Source organism: Sarcophilus harrisii, chromosome 4 (assembly GCF_902635505.1).
Source record: "Sarcophilus harrisii chromosome 4, mSarHar1.11, whole genome shotgun sequence".
NCBI lineage: Eukaryota > Metazoa > Chordata > Mammalia > Dasyuromorphia > Dasyuridae > Sarcophilus > Sarcophilus harrisii.
In genome coordinates, this window is record NC_045429.1 from 437,447,216 (window position 1) to 437,467,071 (window position 19,856).

General features: G+C 48.3%; 1 protein-coding gene across 6 annotated transcripts in view; it reads left to right on the top strand.

Moving 5' to 3' along the window:
* The window catches only part of ABR (ABR activator of RhoGEF and GTPase), a 271,256-nt gene that overhangs the window by 128,769 nt on the left and 122,631 nt on the right, over positions 1 to 19,856 (top strand). The window contains exon 1 of one of the 6 annotated variants that reach the window (XM_031967755.1): positions 13,522 to 14,224. The exons of the other annotated variants lie outside the window; for them this stretch is intronic. Coding sequence (XP_031823615.1) covers positions 14,090 to 14,224 — 135 coding nt within the window. The 5' untranslated portion in view covers positions 13,522 to 14,089. Of the gene's footprint in view, positions 1 to 13,521; positions 14,225 to 19,856 lie in introns of those variants that run through there. 6 annotated transcript variants of the gene reach the window in all.

A 19,856-nucleotide genomic window follows, 5' to 3' on the forward strand; every position in this document is an offset into this window, starting at 1 on the left:
TCACTTGCCATTCCAGCCTCAGTTTTCTCATCTGTAAAATGAGAATAATCAGCCTTGTATTCCCTCCCTCCTCCAAAGGGTTATAGTCAAAAAATCACTAGTCCCTTCCAGTAGTCTCTAAATCTCAGTTAATAATTATAATTACTTTTACACAATTATCTCATTCATTCCTCCCTATCAGTCCTGGAAGGCAGATTTATAGAATCTTAGATCTAGAGCTACAAGTTCAACTAGACTCGCTCTTCCATTGTAAAGCTAGGAAAACTGAGGACCAGGAATCTAAGCTCAAACAGGCAGAATTTGCACCTGGTTTTCCATACTTTAAGATTAGTAGGCTTTCAGCCATGTCTCACTTTCAGCCATCCTGGTGTGGAAGTGCAAGTAAGATCGTGCCTTTTTGCGAAACAGGGAAATAGAAGTTCAAGAAGTCATGTGATTTCCCAAGAATCCACAACTATTAATTAGCAAAGCCAGAACTTGGAATATCATTTGTTGTTCAGTTGTTGGTGTGACTCTCTGTGAGTCAGAAAGAATCAGTATTTTGCCCAAACTTACACAGAATGTCAGAGGCAGATTTTGAATCATGGTCTTTTGACTTTGAAATCTTTCCACTGAAAAAAATAAGTAAATCAAAAATTAAAAAAAAAAAAAAGAAATCTTTCCACTATAACTTACTTGGGATTTGATGGTGTAGAAATAGAACATGTGGCCTAAGAGAACTGCATTGCTTTATTCAGCTCCTTAGGCCCTGGCTTTTGGCAGAGGCCGGGTGGGTTGTGGTTGAAAAGGGAAAAGGTGGATTCTGCATACTCCTGAGGCGATGGTCCTCCCAGCAGTAGAATATGTTATTAACATGATGGTTTAAGAGCACTTAAAAAGTACCCATGGCTTTTTAAGAGCAAAGTGTGTCAGCGTAATCTTATTTACTGTTACAAGACTGATATGTTGAAGAATGCCATCAATATCTGGATTCAAACATGACATTTGACAAGGACCTTCAAAGTGGACCTTGTGGACAGGTGGGGAAGATGATGGTATAAATAGGAGCAGACTCCAACAGATCACAGATGAATGCGTCCTCATCAGTCTGGAGAGTAGCCTCTAGTAGAGTGAAAACACCGGACTCGGAACTAGTTAACGTGGGATCCTATATTGTAAAATCCTTGATTTAGAAAGAAGGGACCTTAGGGGTCATCTAGTCTAACCCCTCCTTTACTAGATGAAAAAGCCAAGGCCCAAGGAGGTTCAGTGATTTGCATGCAAGTCCCATGTCTAGGATCACAGAGTGTTCTTTTTGGATTTCTGATGACTTGGACCAGGCAGGAACAACTAGTAAGTTGGATGGGAAGTCTGGGGTCCCAAAGAATCAGGTTTGAGCAATGGGCTGAATGTAAAAAAGAGGAAATGTAATGGTGATGGATCTAAAATTCTGTGTATCACTTTAAAAAAAAAATCTGCCGTATAAACATAACCCAAGGCAGGTATGGTTAGACAGTTGGAGGTTTTAGCGTCTGCTAACCTAACATGAGTCAACAGTACGTTGTGGGAGTCAAGAAATGTAGTGTCATCTGACTTCCTTAGGAAAGGGTTGTTGTTCAGAACAGGGAGAGGATGAGAGGGTGTCGGGCTCTCTACTTGGCCCTGGGGAGAACATTTCTGGAGAACAGGACCCTGACTTTGCCCTGGACCTCTCTGGCAGTCTAAGGAGGCTTGTGGATCTCTTCTCAGAATAATGGTTTTACATCCATAAAATAAATTTTCTTGAGATTACAAAGGAGACTAAAAGCTGGGGAGAGGGGCAAAGGTATAATTTTTCCCACTCAAGTTTATGAAGCCCCTAAAATCTATCCTTGGACTTCCAGGTTATGAACCCTGACTATAGAAAGTGGTTTTTGGGGTTTTTTATTTATTTTTTAATAGCTTTTTTATTTACAAGTTATATGCATGGGTAATTTTACAGCATTGATAACTGCAAAACCTTTTGTTCCAATTTTTTCCCTCCTTCTCCCCACCCCCTTCCCTAGATGGCAGGATGACCAATACATGCTAAATATGTTAAAGTATAAATTAGATACAATAGAAGTCTACATGTCCAAACAGTTAATTTGTACAAAAAGAATCGGACTCTGGAATAATGTACAATTAGCTTGTGAAGGAAATCAAAAATGCAGGTGGGCAAAAATAGAGGGATTGGGAATTCAATGTAATGGTTCTTAGTCATCTCCCAGAGTTCTTTCCCTGGGTGTAGCTGGTTCAATTCATTACTGCTCCATTGGAACTGATTTCGTTCATCTCATTGCTGAAGATGGCCACATCCATCAGAACTGATCATCATATAGTCTTGTTGTTGAAGTAGATAATGATCTCCTGGTCCTGCTCATTTCACTCAGCATCAGTTCCTGTAAGTCTCTCTAGGCTTAGAAAGCGTTTTGAAAGAAGGGATTCTCCGAGTCAGCAGTGAAGAAGAAAGGCATTTCAGACGTGGGATAAGGCTGCTACAAAGACATGACGATGGGAAATGTGGGTACCATGTGTAAGGAACAGAAAGGCTGGACTGGAGGAAATGTGGGAAGGGCAGTGATGTGTGAGGCTAGAAGGAGATGAGCATTTAAGTTCTGAATATGAGCTAAGCCCCATGTGAGGCTAAAACAATAGATCAGCGCCCAGCTATGAAGAGCTTTTTTTTTTCTTTTTTTTTAATTGAAGTATTTTCAAAACTTATACATGAAGAAATGACCAGCAGAAGGGTTTCAGAAAGGCCTGGAGAGACTTACAGGAACTGATGCTGAGTGAAATGAGTGGGACCAGGAGATCATTATATACTTCAACAACAAGACTATATGATGATCAATTCTGATGGAGCTGGCCATCTTCAACAATGAGATGAACCAAATCAGTTCCAATTGTTCAGTAATGAAGAGAACCAGCTACACCCAGCGAAAGAGCTCTGGGAAATGAGTGTGAACCACAACATAGCATTTCCACTCTATCTTTTATTGTTTGCTTGCATTTTTGTTTTCCTTCTCAGGTTATTTTTATCTTCTTTCTAAATCCAATTTTTCTTGTGCAGCAAGACAACTGTATAAATATGGATACATATATTATATTTAACATATACTTTGACATATTTAACATGTATGGGACTACCTGCCATCTAGTAGAGGGGGTAGAGGGAAAGAGGGGAAAAGTTGGAACAAAAGTTTTTGCAAGGATCAGTGTTGCAAAATGACCCATGCATATGTTTTGTATATAAAAAGCTATAATAATAATAATAAAAAAGAGATTAGACAATATGCTTTAAGGTTAATACTTGTTCTTTTAAAATTTCAGACTTTTCCTTGAAATACTTTGGTAGAATACAATCAACTAATTGATTGACTAATTAAAAAGCATTTATTAAGTAAAAACAGAAAACCTATACAGGGATAATTTTCCAACATTAGCCCTTGCAAACTTGTGTTCCAATTTCCCCTCCTCCCCACCTCCCTCCCCTAAATGGTAAGTAATCCAATATATGTTAAACATGGTAGAAATCTATGTTAAACCCAATATATGCATCCATATTTATACAATTATCTTCCTGCACCAGAAAAATATGAAGAGCTTTAAAAACTATAGTTTATCCTAGAGGCAATAGAGAGCTACTGGAGTTGATGGAGCAGATAATGGGGGTCAGCCCTGCACTCAAGGAACATGAGGCTAGAAGCCATTTAAAGGGCAGCTTATCAAAAATCATGTTAAGTTTCTGGCTCGTCTATCTTCTTCGTAACTTATATTTCATTTTTGGACTGCTTGGGAGGTAAGTGAGTCCCCTTCTATTTGAGCAAAGGCTGGATTGCCAAGAGGTTATGGATGGTATAGAGGAGCATTCGTGTTCAGTTCATATTTGGTCTCTAAGCTACTTCTCCCCCCCCCACTCCCACTCAAATATTCTGACTTCAGAACCAATTGTAGCCTTGAAGATACCCTGGAATTTAGTGTGACCTTGAATGTTGATATAATATTACAATATAATAGCATCTTATAGTATTACTTTTAATAATAGGAAATATTTGCAAAGTCCTTTGCATAGGACCTGGCACAGAGTAGGAGGTTATTAAATGCTTGTCTTTTCTCTTCCCCCAATATCCTTTGGAAACAAAGGTCTCACTCTTATGGTCAAGTCTTTCAGCATTTCCCTTCATCCTCTCCTCCTCCTCAATTTTCACCTGCTCAGATTCTCTCCTTGAACTCCATGTAAGTCCTTTCACATATGGGACTCATTAATGTCCACTTTGCATATGTCACTCTCACCTCTCCTCCTCTGGGCAAACCTGCTTCTTTCACCTCCTTTTAAACTTACTCAAAACTTAGTCCCTCCAGAAAAGGCTTCTCTGCTCCAGCTTCCCCCCACATCCCAGCTCTAAAAGTCAGGAATCATTTACTAATGTAGGAGCTGATAGTAAAACATCTTCCTTTTAGGGCGGCACTTCACAGTTGCCAATGAGTTTATTTATAAAGGTTCTTAAATCATGGACAAGAGGACCATGTTCACCCCCTTTTGAAATAGATGTCAACGTCATGGCTAATATTTATCTACCAAAGTTCTTTACGAGGCTCCAGTGTGATAGAGAGATAATTCTGTATTCTAGAAGGCCTTGCCAGCTGAATGCAAGCTGCCTTTGTAAGTTTTGCCAAGGTGGAAGGCCTTCTGAGTTTGTGACATGTGGAGGCTAGAGCACCAGGTCTGGAGGGGAAGGCCTTCAAATTCACACTAGCTGTATGACCCTGGGCAAGTCACTTAACCCTACAACTTTGTGAAAGGAAACTTTTGTCCCTGCTGAATCAGGTCACACTGAGGCACAGTATTTGTAGGTGAGTCCCACAGGCAGCAGATGGAAAAGTCAGCCTTCATACTATCCCATCTGCCCTAGACTGTGGGCACTTTCCCTGTCTTCACGCTGTTTCCCTAAGAGCAGGGACTTTGCTGGTTTCATAGTCAACCATGGCTCCTGGGTCAAGAGTCAGCTCCCAGTAGATATTATATATAGTGAAGAGGACATTGGATTGGGATTCGGGATCTGGATTCAAATCCTGACTCTACTATTTATGACCCTGTGTGATTTTGAGAAGTAAAATGAGAGGGGTTGGGCTAGACAGATTTGAGTTCTCTAAATGCTGTGAAATGTCCTTTACGTCATGTCTCTCGCTCTCACTAACTATCCTCACTATCTTGTTTGGATTTTTCCCACCTACTTGCTATTGAGTATTTCTCCACTAGCTGGTGCTAGTGAATCCAGATCTTATGTCTTATGGTTTTCATTTTGCTTTTATTTCTGGTTTGAAAAATGCTAAGCAACGATTTACCACTAGGATACCATGAATGGATGAAAAAGCATTTATTTAGCTCCTACTGTATACAAAAACGAGCAAGGGAGATGGGCCTTGCCTTTAGGGAGCTTATATTCTGCAGGGTGCAGGTGGGAGACACATAAAGACATCCCTCTGGCCCCATGTCCTCAGCACTCAGCAGATCTTAGCTTAGGATCCAATTGACTAGAGAAGCAAGGATTCAAGATCACTAAGAGGCGGAGACTTTGTTAATGCTCAGTGATTGTAGGATTTATTTCTGGGCCTCATCTCCAATAGCTACAGACCCCAGGGGTATGTGCGCTTCAGAAAAGGGAGACATAGATATAGGCAGGGATGTAGTATCGGTGAAAGAATTGACTTGGAGTCAGGAGGGGCCTTTATTCAAATCTTGCTGCTGACATTTTCTCTAGCTGTATGACCAAGGGCCATTCACTTGACCAGTGTGTGACCTAGGGTGCCTATTTGGAAAATGGGAAGGGTAATATCTGTTACAGAGTCATTGGGAACATCCAAGGAGATTGATATATAGAACATTTTATAAGCCTTCTAAATGAGGATTGCTATTTTTTAATTAAAAATTCTCATTTTTAACATTGTTTTTAAAATTTTGAAATCTGATTCTCTTCTACTTCCCAGCCCTGACTCCCCATTGAGAAGGCAAGCACTTTCTGTTATATATGTGAAGTCATGCAAAGCATATTGTGATATTAGCCATGTTGCCAAAAACCCCAGGAAAAATAAAGTGTGTATGTGTGTATATGGATATGGATATAGAGATAGAGATATATACACACACACACAAACTCAGATACACTTCATTACAATTATTAATGTTAATACTAAAAGTTGTCCCGAAGAATAACCTGCTTTAGGATGTTCATTCTCTCTGGAAGCTTTCATAGGATTATAGAATCTCAAAGACCATAGGATTAAAGACCAATCCATTAATTTTACAGAAAGGGAAATGAAGGCTCAGGAAAGTGAAGTAACTTTTCCAAGGTTACACAAATGGTAATCATCCGAAATGGGATTTGAACCCTGATCTGATGATTCCATTCTCAGAGGTCAGAGGTAGCCATGTGTTATAGAAGGTTCTTGGCCATACTTTGTAAGTAGGGCTAGATGACTTCTAATGTCCCTACAGACCAAAATGATATGATTTTTCTTTCTTTTTTAAAAAAATTTCATCTATTTTCCTTTTTTTAAAATAGCTTTTTTATTTTCAAAATACATGCAAAGGTAGTTTTCAACATTAACCCTTACAAAACTCCAAAATTTTCTCTCTCCCTTCCCTTAAATCCCCTCCCTTAGATAGCAACTAAAGTTAAACATGTGCAATTCTCCTACACATATTTCCACATTTGATGATATGATTTTTCACTGGAGAAGGGCAAAGAGTCTCATTTGCCATTTCCTTCTCCAGATGATTTGACAGATGAGGAAACTGAGGCAAACAGGGTAAAATGACTCACCTAGGTTCACACAACTAATAAGTGTCTGAGACTGGATTTGAACTTGGGAAGAGAATTCCTGACTCCAGGCCCGACGTTCTATCCACTCTGGCTCCCTGGAGCTGTCCCCAGGTGACTGGTTACTGCTTTCTGAATCTCTGACAAAGGCAATAATGTAAAAGAAGAATGAGTTTGCTCTGGGTAGAGTCCGAACTCCCAGATGGGGGGAGTCTGGTTTGGGTTCAGTATAAAGGAGGACTTTTCTGTCAATCAGAGAAAATAATAGAAGGGGCTGCTCTGGAGGGGGTGGGACAGTGATACTAATAAAATAGCAATAAAAAATAAAAATACAGAGAGACTGTACATTTCCTGAAAGCAGGTTCTGTCTTTTGCCTGTCTTTGTATCTCCATCATTCAGTACAATGATTGGCTACAGTAGGTGTCTAATAAATGCATGTTTGCTTTTGATCCAGCTGAATTATAAAATTTTTATTAAGCATCTACTGTGCGCCAGTATTGGGGAAAGTCTTTGCTATCTAGGAGTTTGCATTATACTGGAGAGAGACACTGCCTTTTTGTCACCAAAAATAGGGGCAGAACCTACGTGACTGCTGGGAATATCGTAAAAGCCATTTCTGCATTGGGGCAGAGGGTGAATGAAACAATATATGATGTCCTCTTTTTTTCAAATTTTTTTTATTAAAGCTTTTTATTTTTCAAAACATATGCATGGATAATTCTTCAACATTAACCCTTGCAGAATCTTGTGTTCCACTTTTCCCACCCCTTTCTCCCACCCCTCCCCCAAATGGCAAGTAGTCCAATATGTTAAACATGGTAGAAATATATGTTAAATCCAATAGATGTGTACATAGTTACACAATTATCTTGCTGCATAAAAAAATCAAATCAAACCAGAAAAAAATGAGAACAAAAATAAGTAAAATAAGTAAACAAAATATACAAAAAACAAAATAAACAAAATAAGTAAACAACAACAGAAAGAGTGAGGATGCTATGCTGTGGTCCACACTCAGTTCCCACTCTCTGGGTGCAGAACACTCTCCCCATCATAAAACCATTGAATCATCTCATTTTTGAAGAGAGCCATGTCCATCTGAATTGATCATAGTCTTATTGCCGTGTACAATGATCTCCTGGTTCTGCTCACTTCCCTCAACATCAGTTCCTGTAAATCTCCCCAGGCCTCTCTGAAATCATCCTGCTGATCATTTCTTACAGAACAATAAGATTCCATAACATTCATGTACCAGAACTTATTCAGCTGATGTCCTCTTTTGCACTAAGATTTTATGACTTTATATCATAAGAACATCACTCTGGAGCTGGGAGGGCCCATCTAGCACAAACCTCCCACTTTTTTTACAAATGAGGCAGCCCATATGTTGCCCATACAAAAGGGGCTTGCCCTTTAAGGGTTTATGGGTTTAAAGATTTTGTCATTTGCTTAAGGTCTCAATAAGTGAACTCTGAGTCATTGGTCATCAGGTGGCCATTGAAATCTCTCTCAGTTCTAGATCTGGGATCCTATAATTCCTAGAAGATTGAGGGGGTTTTGAGAGGTGTTTGTGTGTCAAAGGGAAAGAATTTTCAGCTTTTGCAGAAGTTATCTGGCCATTTATTTAACGTTAAAATAATAGAATCCTTTCTTAACTTAGGGATCTATGAACTTGTTTTTAAACTATTTTGATAGCTCTCTTTCAATAATTATTTCTTTTTGAAATTTTATTGAAGCTTTTTATTTTCAAAACATATACAAGGATAATTTTTCACCATTAACCCTTGCAAAACCTTGTGTTCCAATCCTTCCCCCCTCCCCTAGGTGGCAAGTAATCCAATATTCAATAATTATTTCTTTTGCAATCCTGTATATTTTATTTTACGCATTTAAAAACCTGTTTCTGGGGCAGCTAGATGGTGCAGCAGAGAGTGCACCAGCCCAGAAGTCAGGAGGACCTGAGTTCAAATCTGGCCTCAGACACTTAACACTTACTAGCTGTGTGACCCTGGGTAAGTCACTTAGCCCCAATTGCCTCAGCAAAACAAAACAAACCCCAAAACCTGTTTCTGAGAAGGGGCTCAAGGGATACACAGTCATTGAGCCTCTCCTCTGCCCCTTCCCCACCCCCCAATCTAGTCTAGCGCAGGTTTTCCTGACTTAGTGTTCAGCATACATTATCCAGTGTCTCTTAAAAGATTCAGGGTTAGTGCTTTCAATGGAAAACTGAATTTAACAAACTTTTATTAAGCACCAGTTGTGTACAAGATATTGGGATACAAGGGCATAAATGAAAATGTCCTTGCTCCCAAGGAGTTTGTATTCTAGGTCAGGGTGGAGGAGGGAACTGGAGATAAAACTCTGGTACAGATAAGTAAACCCGAGGTAACTTAAAGAGAGAGAGGGAGGGGAGCAGTCTGGGTTAATGGCTGGCCTGCATGGCTGTAGGTTAGATCACAGGAACCCCAGAGGACATTTAGTCCAGTTCCCTTCGTTTTTTCACAGATGAGGAAACTGAGACCCAGTGAGATGCAGTTCCTGATTAAGTCATACAAGTAGCAAGCATCAGGAGCAGAATCTGAACCCGGGTCCTCTGTCTCTTGAGGCATTGGGAACCAGGACTGTCCCTGGAGTGTTCGTGGTTGGGAGGGTAAACTTGAAACCTTCCCCTGGCTGGCATGGGATGGGGTGGCCAGGTAGAGACCTATTCTCTCCCTTGGCTGGGATGGCTGGGCTAGTCATTGTGCCTCAGGAGCTGGGGAACGTTGTCTGGGAGACTGAGCCGCAGGTAGAGGGCCCCAGGGTCCAGCAGGCTGATGGCCACTGCCCAGACAACCGGGTGTTGTCCTTTCCCAAGCCCTGGGAGCAGCCTCTCCCCTACAAACCAAATGTGGAATTGTGGCTGAAAGGGCCCTTCAGATGTGCCATGGCTATTTATAACCGGGCCCAGGGTTGGGCTAAGGGAAAATCCAGTGATGGGGGAAGCAGCCAAATCCTGAAGTTCTGAGGAAACGCTGGGTGGGGCTTAGCTGCACTCTGCCAGAGAGGGCCCCCCCCGCTGGGGTTGGCTGGCATCGGGATGCCCTCTGGAGTCTGGGGGTAATCAGCTCTTCGCCCCCAGGCCCAGAGAGTTCTCCAGGAGGAGCCGGGCCATAATGAAGGGAAGCACTGCCCACCCCGCTGGTGAGCCTGGCAAGAAGCCCACGTGGACCTCTTTCCAGCAGATTATTTTTCTAAGCCCCCCCCCCAAAATACAGGGCTGATTGACTTCCTTTTCCAGTTGTGAGGAGGGGAGGAGATCCTGCCCCTTCCCATTGCCTCTTTCCCACCCTTCCCTTCCCAATAGTGGAATGGTCCAACCTTGGAATGGTTATCCGAGGTCCCTTAGAGCTCTAGTTAGACACGGCGGCCTTTGAAAAAGGTGGCTTATGTGCTTCCTGCGGGAGTCTGGGAAATCTGGGTAATAGGGTACATGAGGAAAAAATGAGAAGCATTCAATGAAAAGCAGGTCGGGAGAAGTCTTGCCAGAGCGGCCAAAAAATAGGGATTCTCAGGCAAGGAGATGTGTCATCTAGATGCTGGCTGGGTGACTCTGGAGGAGATGGCTCACGTTTTGCAGACCAGGCTGAGCAGGTGGTGATCTGCCCTAATGAAAGGAGTTTCCTGATCTGGGAGTTCTCAACAACACTGAACCCTCAGGCCTGAGTTTTAAAAAGGGGAAATCCTCAACTGAGCTACTCCGGGACATGTAACATCGCATGTAGCAGGAGAGAGGACCCTGGTCCATAAAGGTCTTTCCAGGCTTCCACAGCGGGCATTCCTTCCACAAATGTACACTGAGACCCCTCTGACTGAAAGGGTCGCTGGGAATTGCAGCAGCTTCAGAGTTCCTTCTCCCAGAGCAGCAATGGACCTCAAAGGCCATGGAGTCCAACCCCCTCATGGAGAGGGTCCTGAGACCTCAAGGGATACACAGTGAGAGGGATGACTCACCCATCGCCATCATAAGTCCTTTCCACAGAGAAGCTCCACAGCTCCCAGGTATGCATATGGAAAGAAGAGAGGGTCTCTGGGGAGTTCCTGGAGAAAATCATCACTCTGGATCACCTCTTCTTGGAAGCATGGGAAAGGCAGGAAGGGACAGAGTGAGACTGGAAACCAGGTCCTTGGACTCCAAATACGGCAGCTCCCCACAGCACTGTACTGTCTTAGAACTCCAAACACGCACATATGCATGCACACACACACACACATACACACTCTCTGTCCCTCTCTGTCTTTCTCTCTTTTTTTCCTCCAGTTTCTCATCTCTGTCTGTCTGTCTCTTTCCAGTCTCTCATCTCTCTGTCTGTCTCATCTCTGTCTCTGTCTCCTTCTCCAGTCTCTCATCTCTATCTGTCTGTCTCTATCTCTCCAGTCTCTCATCTCTCTGTATGTCTCATCTCTGTCTGTCTCTGTCTCCTTCTAATCTCTCATCTCTGGCTCTGTCTCTTTCTCCAGTTTCTCATCTTTGTCTGTCTCCTTCTCCAATTTCGCATCTCTGTCTGTCTCTGTCTCCTTCTCCAGTCTCTCATCTCTGTCTGTCTCTCTCTCTCTCTTTCTCCAATCTCCCATTTATGTCTGTCTCTATCTCTCTCTCCAATCTCTCATCTCTGTCTGTCTCTGTCTCCTTCTCCAGTCTCCCATCTCTGTGTGTCTCTGTCTCTCTCTCCAATCTCCCATTTCTGTCTGGCTCTGGCTCTCTCTCCAGTCTCTCTATCTCTGTCTCTCATCTCTCTCTGCCTCTGACTTTCTCCACTCTCTCATCTCTCTCTGGTTCTCTCTCCAGTCCCTCTATCTTTGTCTCTCATCTCTCTCTGTCTCTGGTTCTCTCCACTCTCTCATCTGTCTCTGGCTCTCTCTCCAGCCTCTCTGTCTCTGTCTCTCCCGTCTCTCATTTCTTTCTCTCTCTCTACCCTCTCATCTGTCTCTCATTTCAGGGAGGGAAGAAGGCCTGTGTGGGTTGGGCTCGCCAGGAGGACTTTGCAGAAGGGACGGGCCGATGTCCATCACAGAGGGATCAGGGGGTTGGCGAAGGAAGTCCGGCCGGCAGAAGGCTTCTCGCCTCGGCTGGGATGATGTGCCTTCTCAGCTCTGCCACTTACTCCCTGTGTGATTTGGACAAGATCCCGCCTCTCCGGGCCTTGACTTCCTCGTCTGTAAAACAGAACTCCTGAGGTCCATTCTTGCTCTTCCCCCTAACCCCAGGAGCCTTTCTAAAAGTCCATTTGGGATCCAAAGTCCCCAGTTCAGATGGGGTGGGGGCTATGGGGGATGACCATTAAAACCTCGCTGCCATGAGGTTTTCGGAAGGTCACCGACATCAGAAATGAGGGGGACCCAGATTAATTTTGAAGCTCAGCCGGCCGGCCTGACAGATTATGACCTGGGATTGGTGGAATTGGGGCAGTGAAGGGAGAAGGGGGAAAGGAGGGAGGGGGAGAGACTTTGCCCCCTTTTTTCTCTCTGCTCCTCGACCCAACTGATACAACACGCTGCTGGTCTCAGTCCCAAAACCTCAGCTAAGGGGGCACATTGTGTGGGAGAAGCACATGGCTCAAGGCTGCTTCCCCCCAAGCTCATCTCATTTGGCTTCTTAGGCCCATGGGGACCTTGGCATTCCTAGCTGAGGCTGGAGCAGGGGCTTCTGGGGCCCAGCCGAAGCTGGATGAGTTGGACTTTAAAGACAAACATCTCAGAAATTCCTAAGGAAGGAAGGTGGGCGCAAGGGTGCTAAGAAGCACGAGAATGTGTACATGGGGGGAGCTCCCGTCACAGAACTGCTCCCACCTTCTCCCACGTGGGGTCCAGGTGAATTACTTTGGGCACCAGGGAGGACATGGAGCAAAACTGGAGTGGGGTCCGGGGAGGGCAGAATTTGTGGCCTCTAGTGGGAGTCTTGGGTTCAGTAGAGAAAGCTCTAATTCTGTAAAATGGGGCTATTGGACTGGCTCTTGTGCTCCTTCCAGCTCTGAGTTGATGCTTCTGTGATCCTGGGAGGAGCTGGGAGGCTAGTCCAGGGAGCTCCTGTTGTCCCACAGGGCTAAGTAACCCCGGCTCCTTTTCCCTGCTGTGCTTTGGTTTCTTACTCCCACCCCTCTTCCCCCCCAGCTATAGGGTGCAGGGCAGGGGAGCCCAAGGGAAGGCTCTGGTCTACTCCCAAGAGTTGGGATATGGGAATGGGGGTAAAGGCCAGCTGCCTCGGGGTCAGGTCCCAACTTTAGTTCAATCTGGGGGGCTGTAAGTAGGAGAGGTCACTCCTCAGTCCCCAGGGTGGGGGGCTGTTATGAGTGGGAGAGGTCTCTCCTCAGTCCCCGGGGCGGGGGGAGGGGAGAGGGGTTGCTGTGAGTGGGAGAGGTCTTTCCTCAGTCCCTGGGGCAGGGAGGGAGCTGTAAAAGGAAGAAGTCTCTCGTCCCGGGCAGGGGGGGCTGTAAGTGGGAGAGGTCTCTCTTCAGTCCCGGCAGGGGGGAATGGAGGTCTCTCCTCAGTCCCCGGGAGCCAGGCTGTTTCCCTCTGCCCCCCTCCATCCCCCCCAGGAGCCCTTTGCCAGTGCGCCCAGTGGCCACAGAGAGGGAACAGCTCCACCTCACAAGTCAAGACGTGCATTTCCTGTATATTAATAGCAGGCTGAAGCCTCCAGCCCTGAAAGGGCGGGATTTGTGGGGCCGGGGCTGGCTGGGAGCTCACTGGCCGCGGCGGAGGAGGAGGAAGGGCCGGGGCGGCAGCTGCCAGGGAGGCAGGGGGAGCACGGCGGCTCCGGGGCTGCCGCCGCGGGAGGAGCGGCAGAGACTTTAAGGAAGTAGCGGGGCACGGGTGGTTGCTTTTTCCCCCCGGGGTGGGCGCCCGCTGTGACAGCCCCGGCATCGGAGCCCGGCTGAGGCGGCCCGAGGCGGGCAGGGTCTGCCCCGGGGCCGGCCGGGCCCTCGGCTTCCTCCCGCTCCCGGTGGGAGGAGACGGGCCGTTCGAGGGGAGACGCCGAGGGCAGCCCAGCCCGGAGGGCGGCGAAGGCGCTCATAATGCCCCCTTTCATCGGGAGCCCGTGGCCGGCTTCCAATATTGACTCTGGGGAGGCCGGCACGCCGGCGTAGGCCCCCTCCTCCGCGCCCCCTCCCCTCCGTCGGCCTCTCGCGGCTGCCCCCAGCCCCCTTCGGAGCTGCCGCCGCTGCCGCCTCTGCGTGGGACCCGCCGGCTTCCTGTTTGGCCTCTGCCTGCCTCGGCTCCAGCGGCCATGGAAGAGGAAGAGGAGGCGATAGGCTTTCTCGACAAGGTCCTGGAGGATGAAGATGTGTTTGTCCTGGAGGAGGGCGACCTGGGGACCCCGACCAGCCCGGACTCGGGCTCCCCGTTCCTGCTGGCGGTGAAGGTGGGAGCGTGACGTGGACACAGCCTGAGTGCCCGTCGGGGTGGGCCGGGGGGCTTCCCGGGGTGGGCCGGCATCCCGGGGATTGTGCACACATGCAGAGAGCGCGGGGAAGGTCGCTGCCGCTGCCTCTGCCCCCGCCCCGGCTAACGGCCCGGAGTGGCCAGCTGGCCTGGGAAGGGGGGTAGGGGGCTGCTGGCCGGGGAGGGGGCAGCTGTTCCTGGGGGGAGGGCCAGAACGGGGGCGTGGGTCCCCCCAGCCAGCTGTTCCCCGGGCCAGCTGGGCCGAGGGCTCCCCTCGGCTCTGACACGGCGCACCCTGTTGCTGCGGGAGGCCAGCGGAAGCCCCTGTCCCAGCATAGCGGCTGACCTGGGGCTGGGACATGATTCATTTGCCTCCATGGTAACAGCCGTGCTGTGGCTCCGGGTGGATGGCCAGGCTGTGGGGCCGAGAGGATTCCTCCTGCCTGGAGACCAGTGTGGGGCAGGGCAGAGTTGGAGGGTCCACAGGTCTCCCTGAGCTCTCGGGCCTGGCTGCTGCCCGGCACCCAAGACTTGGGGCTAATTTCTACCCTCTGGGCCTCAGTCTGACTGTGCTGTAAAATGGGGGGCCGAGTGCCCTAGTGGGCAGAGCGGGCCTGGGGGCCAGGAAGACAGGGATCACATGCTGGTGACTTGAGTCTGGGAATTAGGAGCAGGTCTGACCTGCATCAGTGAACGGTGTCTCCATCACCTCACCCCAAAATACCCCAAAACTCAGAGCACCCGGGAAAGAAGCGGTCGTTGTCGCCGGGCTCAGAGGCCGGGCCTGGATTCAAATTCTGCCTCTCGTGCTTAATACTTGTGTGGCCCATCTCAGAGCTCAGTTTTGTGCCTCAGTTTTTCCGTTTGTAAAGTGAAGGGTCGGACTCGGTCTTCCTCCCAATGGCTGCTTGAGTCTATTTGCTTGACTTCTTCTCATAGTTCTGGAATAGAATAAAAGTTAGCCAGTAGTAGAATTGGGCCTGGGCTTCTGAGGTCTCTTCCAGCTCCAAGTCTAGGGTCCCGTGACTTTTTTGCCTCCATGGGGCCTTCCTTTCCCCCCTGGTACAATGGAGGCTTTGGTTTGGAGGATCTAAGAGCACCCTTCCCTCGGAGGGACAATGGTTCCGAGTGACCCTCGGGGACTTCAAAGGTCCCTCTTGCCAACATGGATGAGCCCAGGCAGGCCCGTTGGGGAGCACCTGCTAACCGCCGACCTTGCCCAGGGCCTAGTTCTGAGGCTTGTCTAGCTTGGGGTGGGGAGAGAGGGCCAGTGTCCCCTCGGCTCGCCCACTTGTTCCACCCTGGTTACATCAGCTGTTCTTGCTGTCCACCCTCCCAACCTCTACTAGTCTGGGGCCAAGCAGGGAGGTGCCGGCCCCCAAGGGCTCAGGGCAGGGGCCCGCTTCTTCCCAGCCTGGACCCCCCTCAGTGCCTGTCCAACTTTAGCATTTACTTTCTGTTCTGCGGCCTCTGGGGTGGGAGGGGGATGTGTGGTGGGTGGGAGGGAAGCTGGTGACTAATGGTGGCAGGGAGCCCGCAGGCAGCAAAGCCGGGCAGCTGCGAGAGAATGCCCACATGCACAGACTTGGGATTGTCCAGGAGGATGCGAGACCCAGCCCTGTCAGAAAGTGCCCCCGACGGCACTGACCCCCGTCAGTGCCGTCCTGCCTGGCAGAACAAGCCAAAGAACCTTGCACAAGACACTTGGCCTCTGGGTCTCAGTTTTCTCCTGTGTAAAATGGGAATTTGTTTTACAGTTTACCTTCCCGTCCCAGCCCCCAAGGGTGTGTGTGGGTGTGAAGTACTAATGAAATAAAATACCACAGAATTTAGAATTGGGATTAACAACCCTCTAGTATAGACCCTTTACAGAAGAAAAAGCGGAGGCCCGAGGAGTTTGGGGTTATACTGGTAATAAGTGCAGATGATGCAGTGTTTAGAGTCCTGGACTTGGAATCAGGGAGAACTTGGCTCAGATCCAGCTTCAGACACTCACTGGTTCTGTGAGCCTGGGCAAGTCACATCACTCTGCCTCAGTTTCCTTATCTGTCAGATGAGCTGGAGAAGGAAGTAGCCCCTTCAGGGAATCTGCCCCCCCCCAAAAAAAAACAAACCTAAATGGGGTCACAAAAACTCAGACATCAATGAAAACATCTAACAAAGTGGGCAAAGTAGAATTTGAACCCGGACCAGCTTCTATAGCCAGGGTGTCACAGGCTTACCTGTGAATTCAGAGCTGGGAGGGGTCTCAGAGTCTTTCTAGTTCAGTTCTACAGATGGGGAAACTGAGGCACTGGGAAGTCTGACCAGGGCCATGCAGACAGCATCAGAGGTGCCACTCCCTCCTGTGACTCCAGGGCACGGAGACAGGGGATTCTAGAGCCCGGGGCTGTTGTCTGAAACTCCAGAGCTCGAGGCGGAGGACGGGGACTTTTACTTAAAAAGGAAACATTTAGGGTTGTTGATTAAACTGATTTTTTAAGGAAATTGAGGTGCTGAGAAATTGTGTGACTTCGGGTTGTGAAGGGTTTGAAACTTCTTTTAAATGGGTGGGTTTAACGTGGGTTTCTGGGCCTGGGGTTAGAGGGAGGGTTTGGTTGAAGTAATGGGGTTTCCCAGTTTTGTTTATTTCTGTTTGAGTTTTGTTGGGTTATTTCGATGTTGGGGTCTTTCATGTTTGCCTTTGGACTTGGGGGGTTTGGGCCTTTTTTGACAGTTGGGCTAAATGGGGAGTCAGTTACTTCCGGGTTTTACCCCTTTGTGTTCTTTTGGCAAAGACTCCCTTTTTTTTATCTATAAATTGAGGGGAAAGGTTTTAGTTTCTAACCCTCTGCCTCGTGAGCCGCTAAAATTTTTCTTCAAGTTTTTCTTCTTTTAAAAATGGGGGAGGGGTTGGGGGCCTAAAGGGGATTCTGTCTCTGTTTTTCTGTTTTTTAAATTGGGGGGTTGGGGTTTTTGTTGGAATGTTAAGGTTGTTTGGGTTTGAGGGGGGTTTTGGGTTTCGGGAAGGGTAGGTTGTGTTTGCTTGTGGGGGGTTGGTTTTGAGAGACAGAATTTGTTTTTAAGTTTGAGAATTGAGAAGTTAGGAAATGATTTTTTTTTTTAATTGATTTTCCTTCCCCTTTCTAAATTCCCTGTTCTCCTTTCCCTTCCTTTCTTTCCTTCCCTCCCTTTCCTTCCTTTCCTTTTTCTCCTTCTTCCTTTTTCCCCTTTCCCCTTTTCTTCCTCTCCTTTTTCTCCTTCCCTTCCCTCCCTCCTTTCCCCCTTCCTCTCCCCTTTTTCTCCCTCCTCTTCCGTTTTCTTCCCCCACTTTTTCTTCCCTCCTCCCCCACTTCCTTGGCATACCCCCTACCCCACCTTGGCCCCCCACCTTTATTTTGTTTTTCCCCTTATAAAACCCCTTTTTTCAAAAAAGATTGTTTACATGAATCACAGATCTAGAGTTTGAAGGCCCTTGGAGACCATCTAGGCCAGCCACTTTATTACAGATATTGATTACAGATGAGGAAACTGAGAGTCCCAGAAAGCCCAGGGTCCCATGGATCGGAGGGAACACTTGAATCCAGGTCTTACTGACTCTCCATGCTACCCTGCCTCCTTTTACAGAATATGCACAACTCTACAGCCAAGGCAGAGGGTGATTTATTCCAACGTGGCGGTGGGATGGGGAGGGGGCCCTCGCAGCCGGGGGGATGAGGGAGGCTGCGTGAAGAAGGTGGCCTTTAAGCTGCCTGTTGAAGGCTGTTGGAGGTTCTGAGGGGTAGAGACGAGGGGGGATACTTTCTGGCTGGGGGGAGGCCGGGCAGAGCCTGGTAGTGGGAAAGAAAACGTCCTGCTGAGGGACAGCGGGTCGGCCCATTGGACTGGAGTAGAGAGTGTGTCACAGGGAAGGGCTGGGTAGGAAGCTGGGAGAGGGGCCACAGAGTAGGTGGTGACGGTCTCTGAACCAAGGCCAGGGCTCTTGGGAAGGGGAATGACCTACTCAGGCAGCTGGGGAGGGAAGGCAGGTAGAGACCCTAGAGACCAGGAAAAAACCCAGTTTGCAAATGCAAATAACTCCCCATAATTCAGTGCTGATTTGGGGGCTGCCTTGATCCACCTTCATCCTCCTGGTCCAGTCCCCTCTGGCCCAGTTCGGGGTTCTAGGGACTCGGGTGCCGCCTCCTCCTAACTCCTTTGAAGAAGGGAGAGGGTTGAGGGGTTGCTTAAGGTGTCTCTTCCCTATTTCCTGGATGGGGCTGACGCAGGGTCTGCAGCAGGAGGAAGTCTCCGGGGCCAGCCACGATGGCAGAACTGTAGGAAGCCCCATCCGGCTCGCTGGCTGGGGAGACAGGAACTACAGATGCCCCTTGCAAGGCCAGGGCTGGGGGTGGCTCCTCCTGAAGGAAGGCCCGGATCTCCAGAACCGGGGCTGGGGCTGAGACTGTGGGGCCGCTGCTGTCGGTCCTCATCACCCTGGTGATGTGGGCCTGGCAGAAGGGAGGCCAGAGCCCTTGCAGCTGCTCCAGTCTGTCATTTGTGACTTATGCCAGAGGAAGTAGCTGGAAGGTGATTAGGACAGCCAGGGCAGGTGTTCTGGGGGAGGGGCGAGGGAGCATGGCCACCCTCTGCTGGGGGGGGGCAAGAAGAGTCAGCTGTGGCCCCCAGTATGGCCAACCTGGGTGGGCCAGAGGAAGGAATCGGGAGGGGAGGGAGGGGGCCCCTGGAGACCGAGAGGGGGGTCGGTTGGATTTTCCCTTCCTAGAGCTTTTAGCACAAAAGCCGGGAGGGGGGAGGGCCAACAGGTGGTTTTAGGGGCACCCTTGGTTTTATTATTGTTTTTGAGGTTTATGGGGTTTGGGACAGTGTATGGCACAGGCCGGGCCTCCCTTTAACCTTTCAATTCTATAAAACTTCCAGGGTGAGGAAACGCTATGAGCAACAGTCATTCCCATTCTAAGAGCCTACTGTGTGTCAGGCATCTGCCCACGTCACAGGGTGAAGGATTGCAAAAAACATGAAAAAATCAGTGCCTGAGAGCTCCTAGTCTGAGGCGGGGGAGTGTGGGGCAGTGTACAAACAGCCGGGGGCACACAAGCTCTGGGGGGGGGGACAGACAGACAGACACAAAGAGGCGGGGGGGGGAGGAAGACAAGGAGAAGGGGAGAAGGAGAGAAAGGAGAGACTGTATCCATTGGCTGAGGAAGGAATATAAAATGAGAAGCAGCACAGCATGCCGTTTGACAGAGTAAATGGAGTTCTGGTTTGAAGTAGTAGAATCTGGTCTAGAAGCTCCTTTTGTGACCTTGGAAAAGCCCCCTTGCTGCCTCTTACCTGCTCTGTAGAATGAGGGGTCTGGACGGGGCAGCCTCTCAGGGTGCTCTGTGTAACCTACACATGTATGATCTTGTCCCTTAGTGCCTGTGGGCCTCCATTTCCTGGTCTGTGAAATAAGGAGGCTGGATCGAGCAGCCTCTGGGCTCTCGCCCCTGGGTAGTCTGTGCCCAGGGACAGCCTTGGGAGGTGGCGGGAGCTGTGCCCGTCATTTTGGAATATTAGCTGAGCCCCGAAGATTGAGTGGGCAGAAATAGCCCCACTAGGGGCTATATGTAGCCTAATTTGGGGCTGGGATT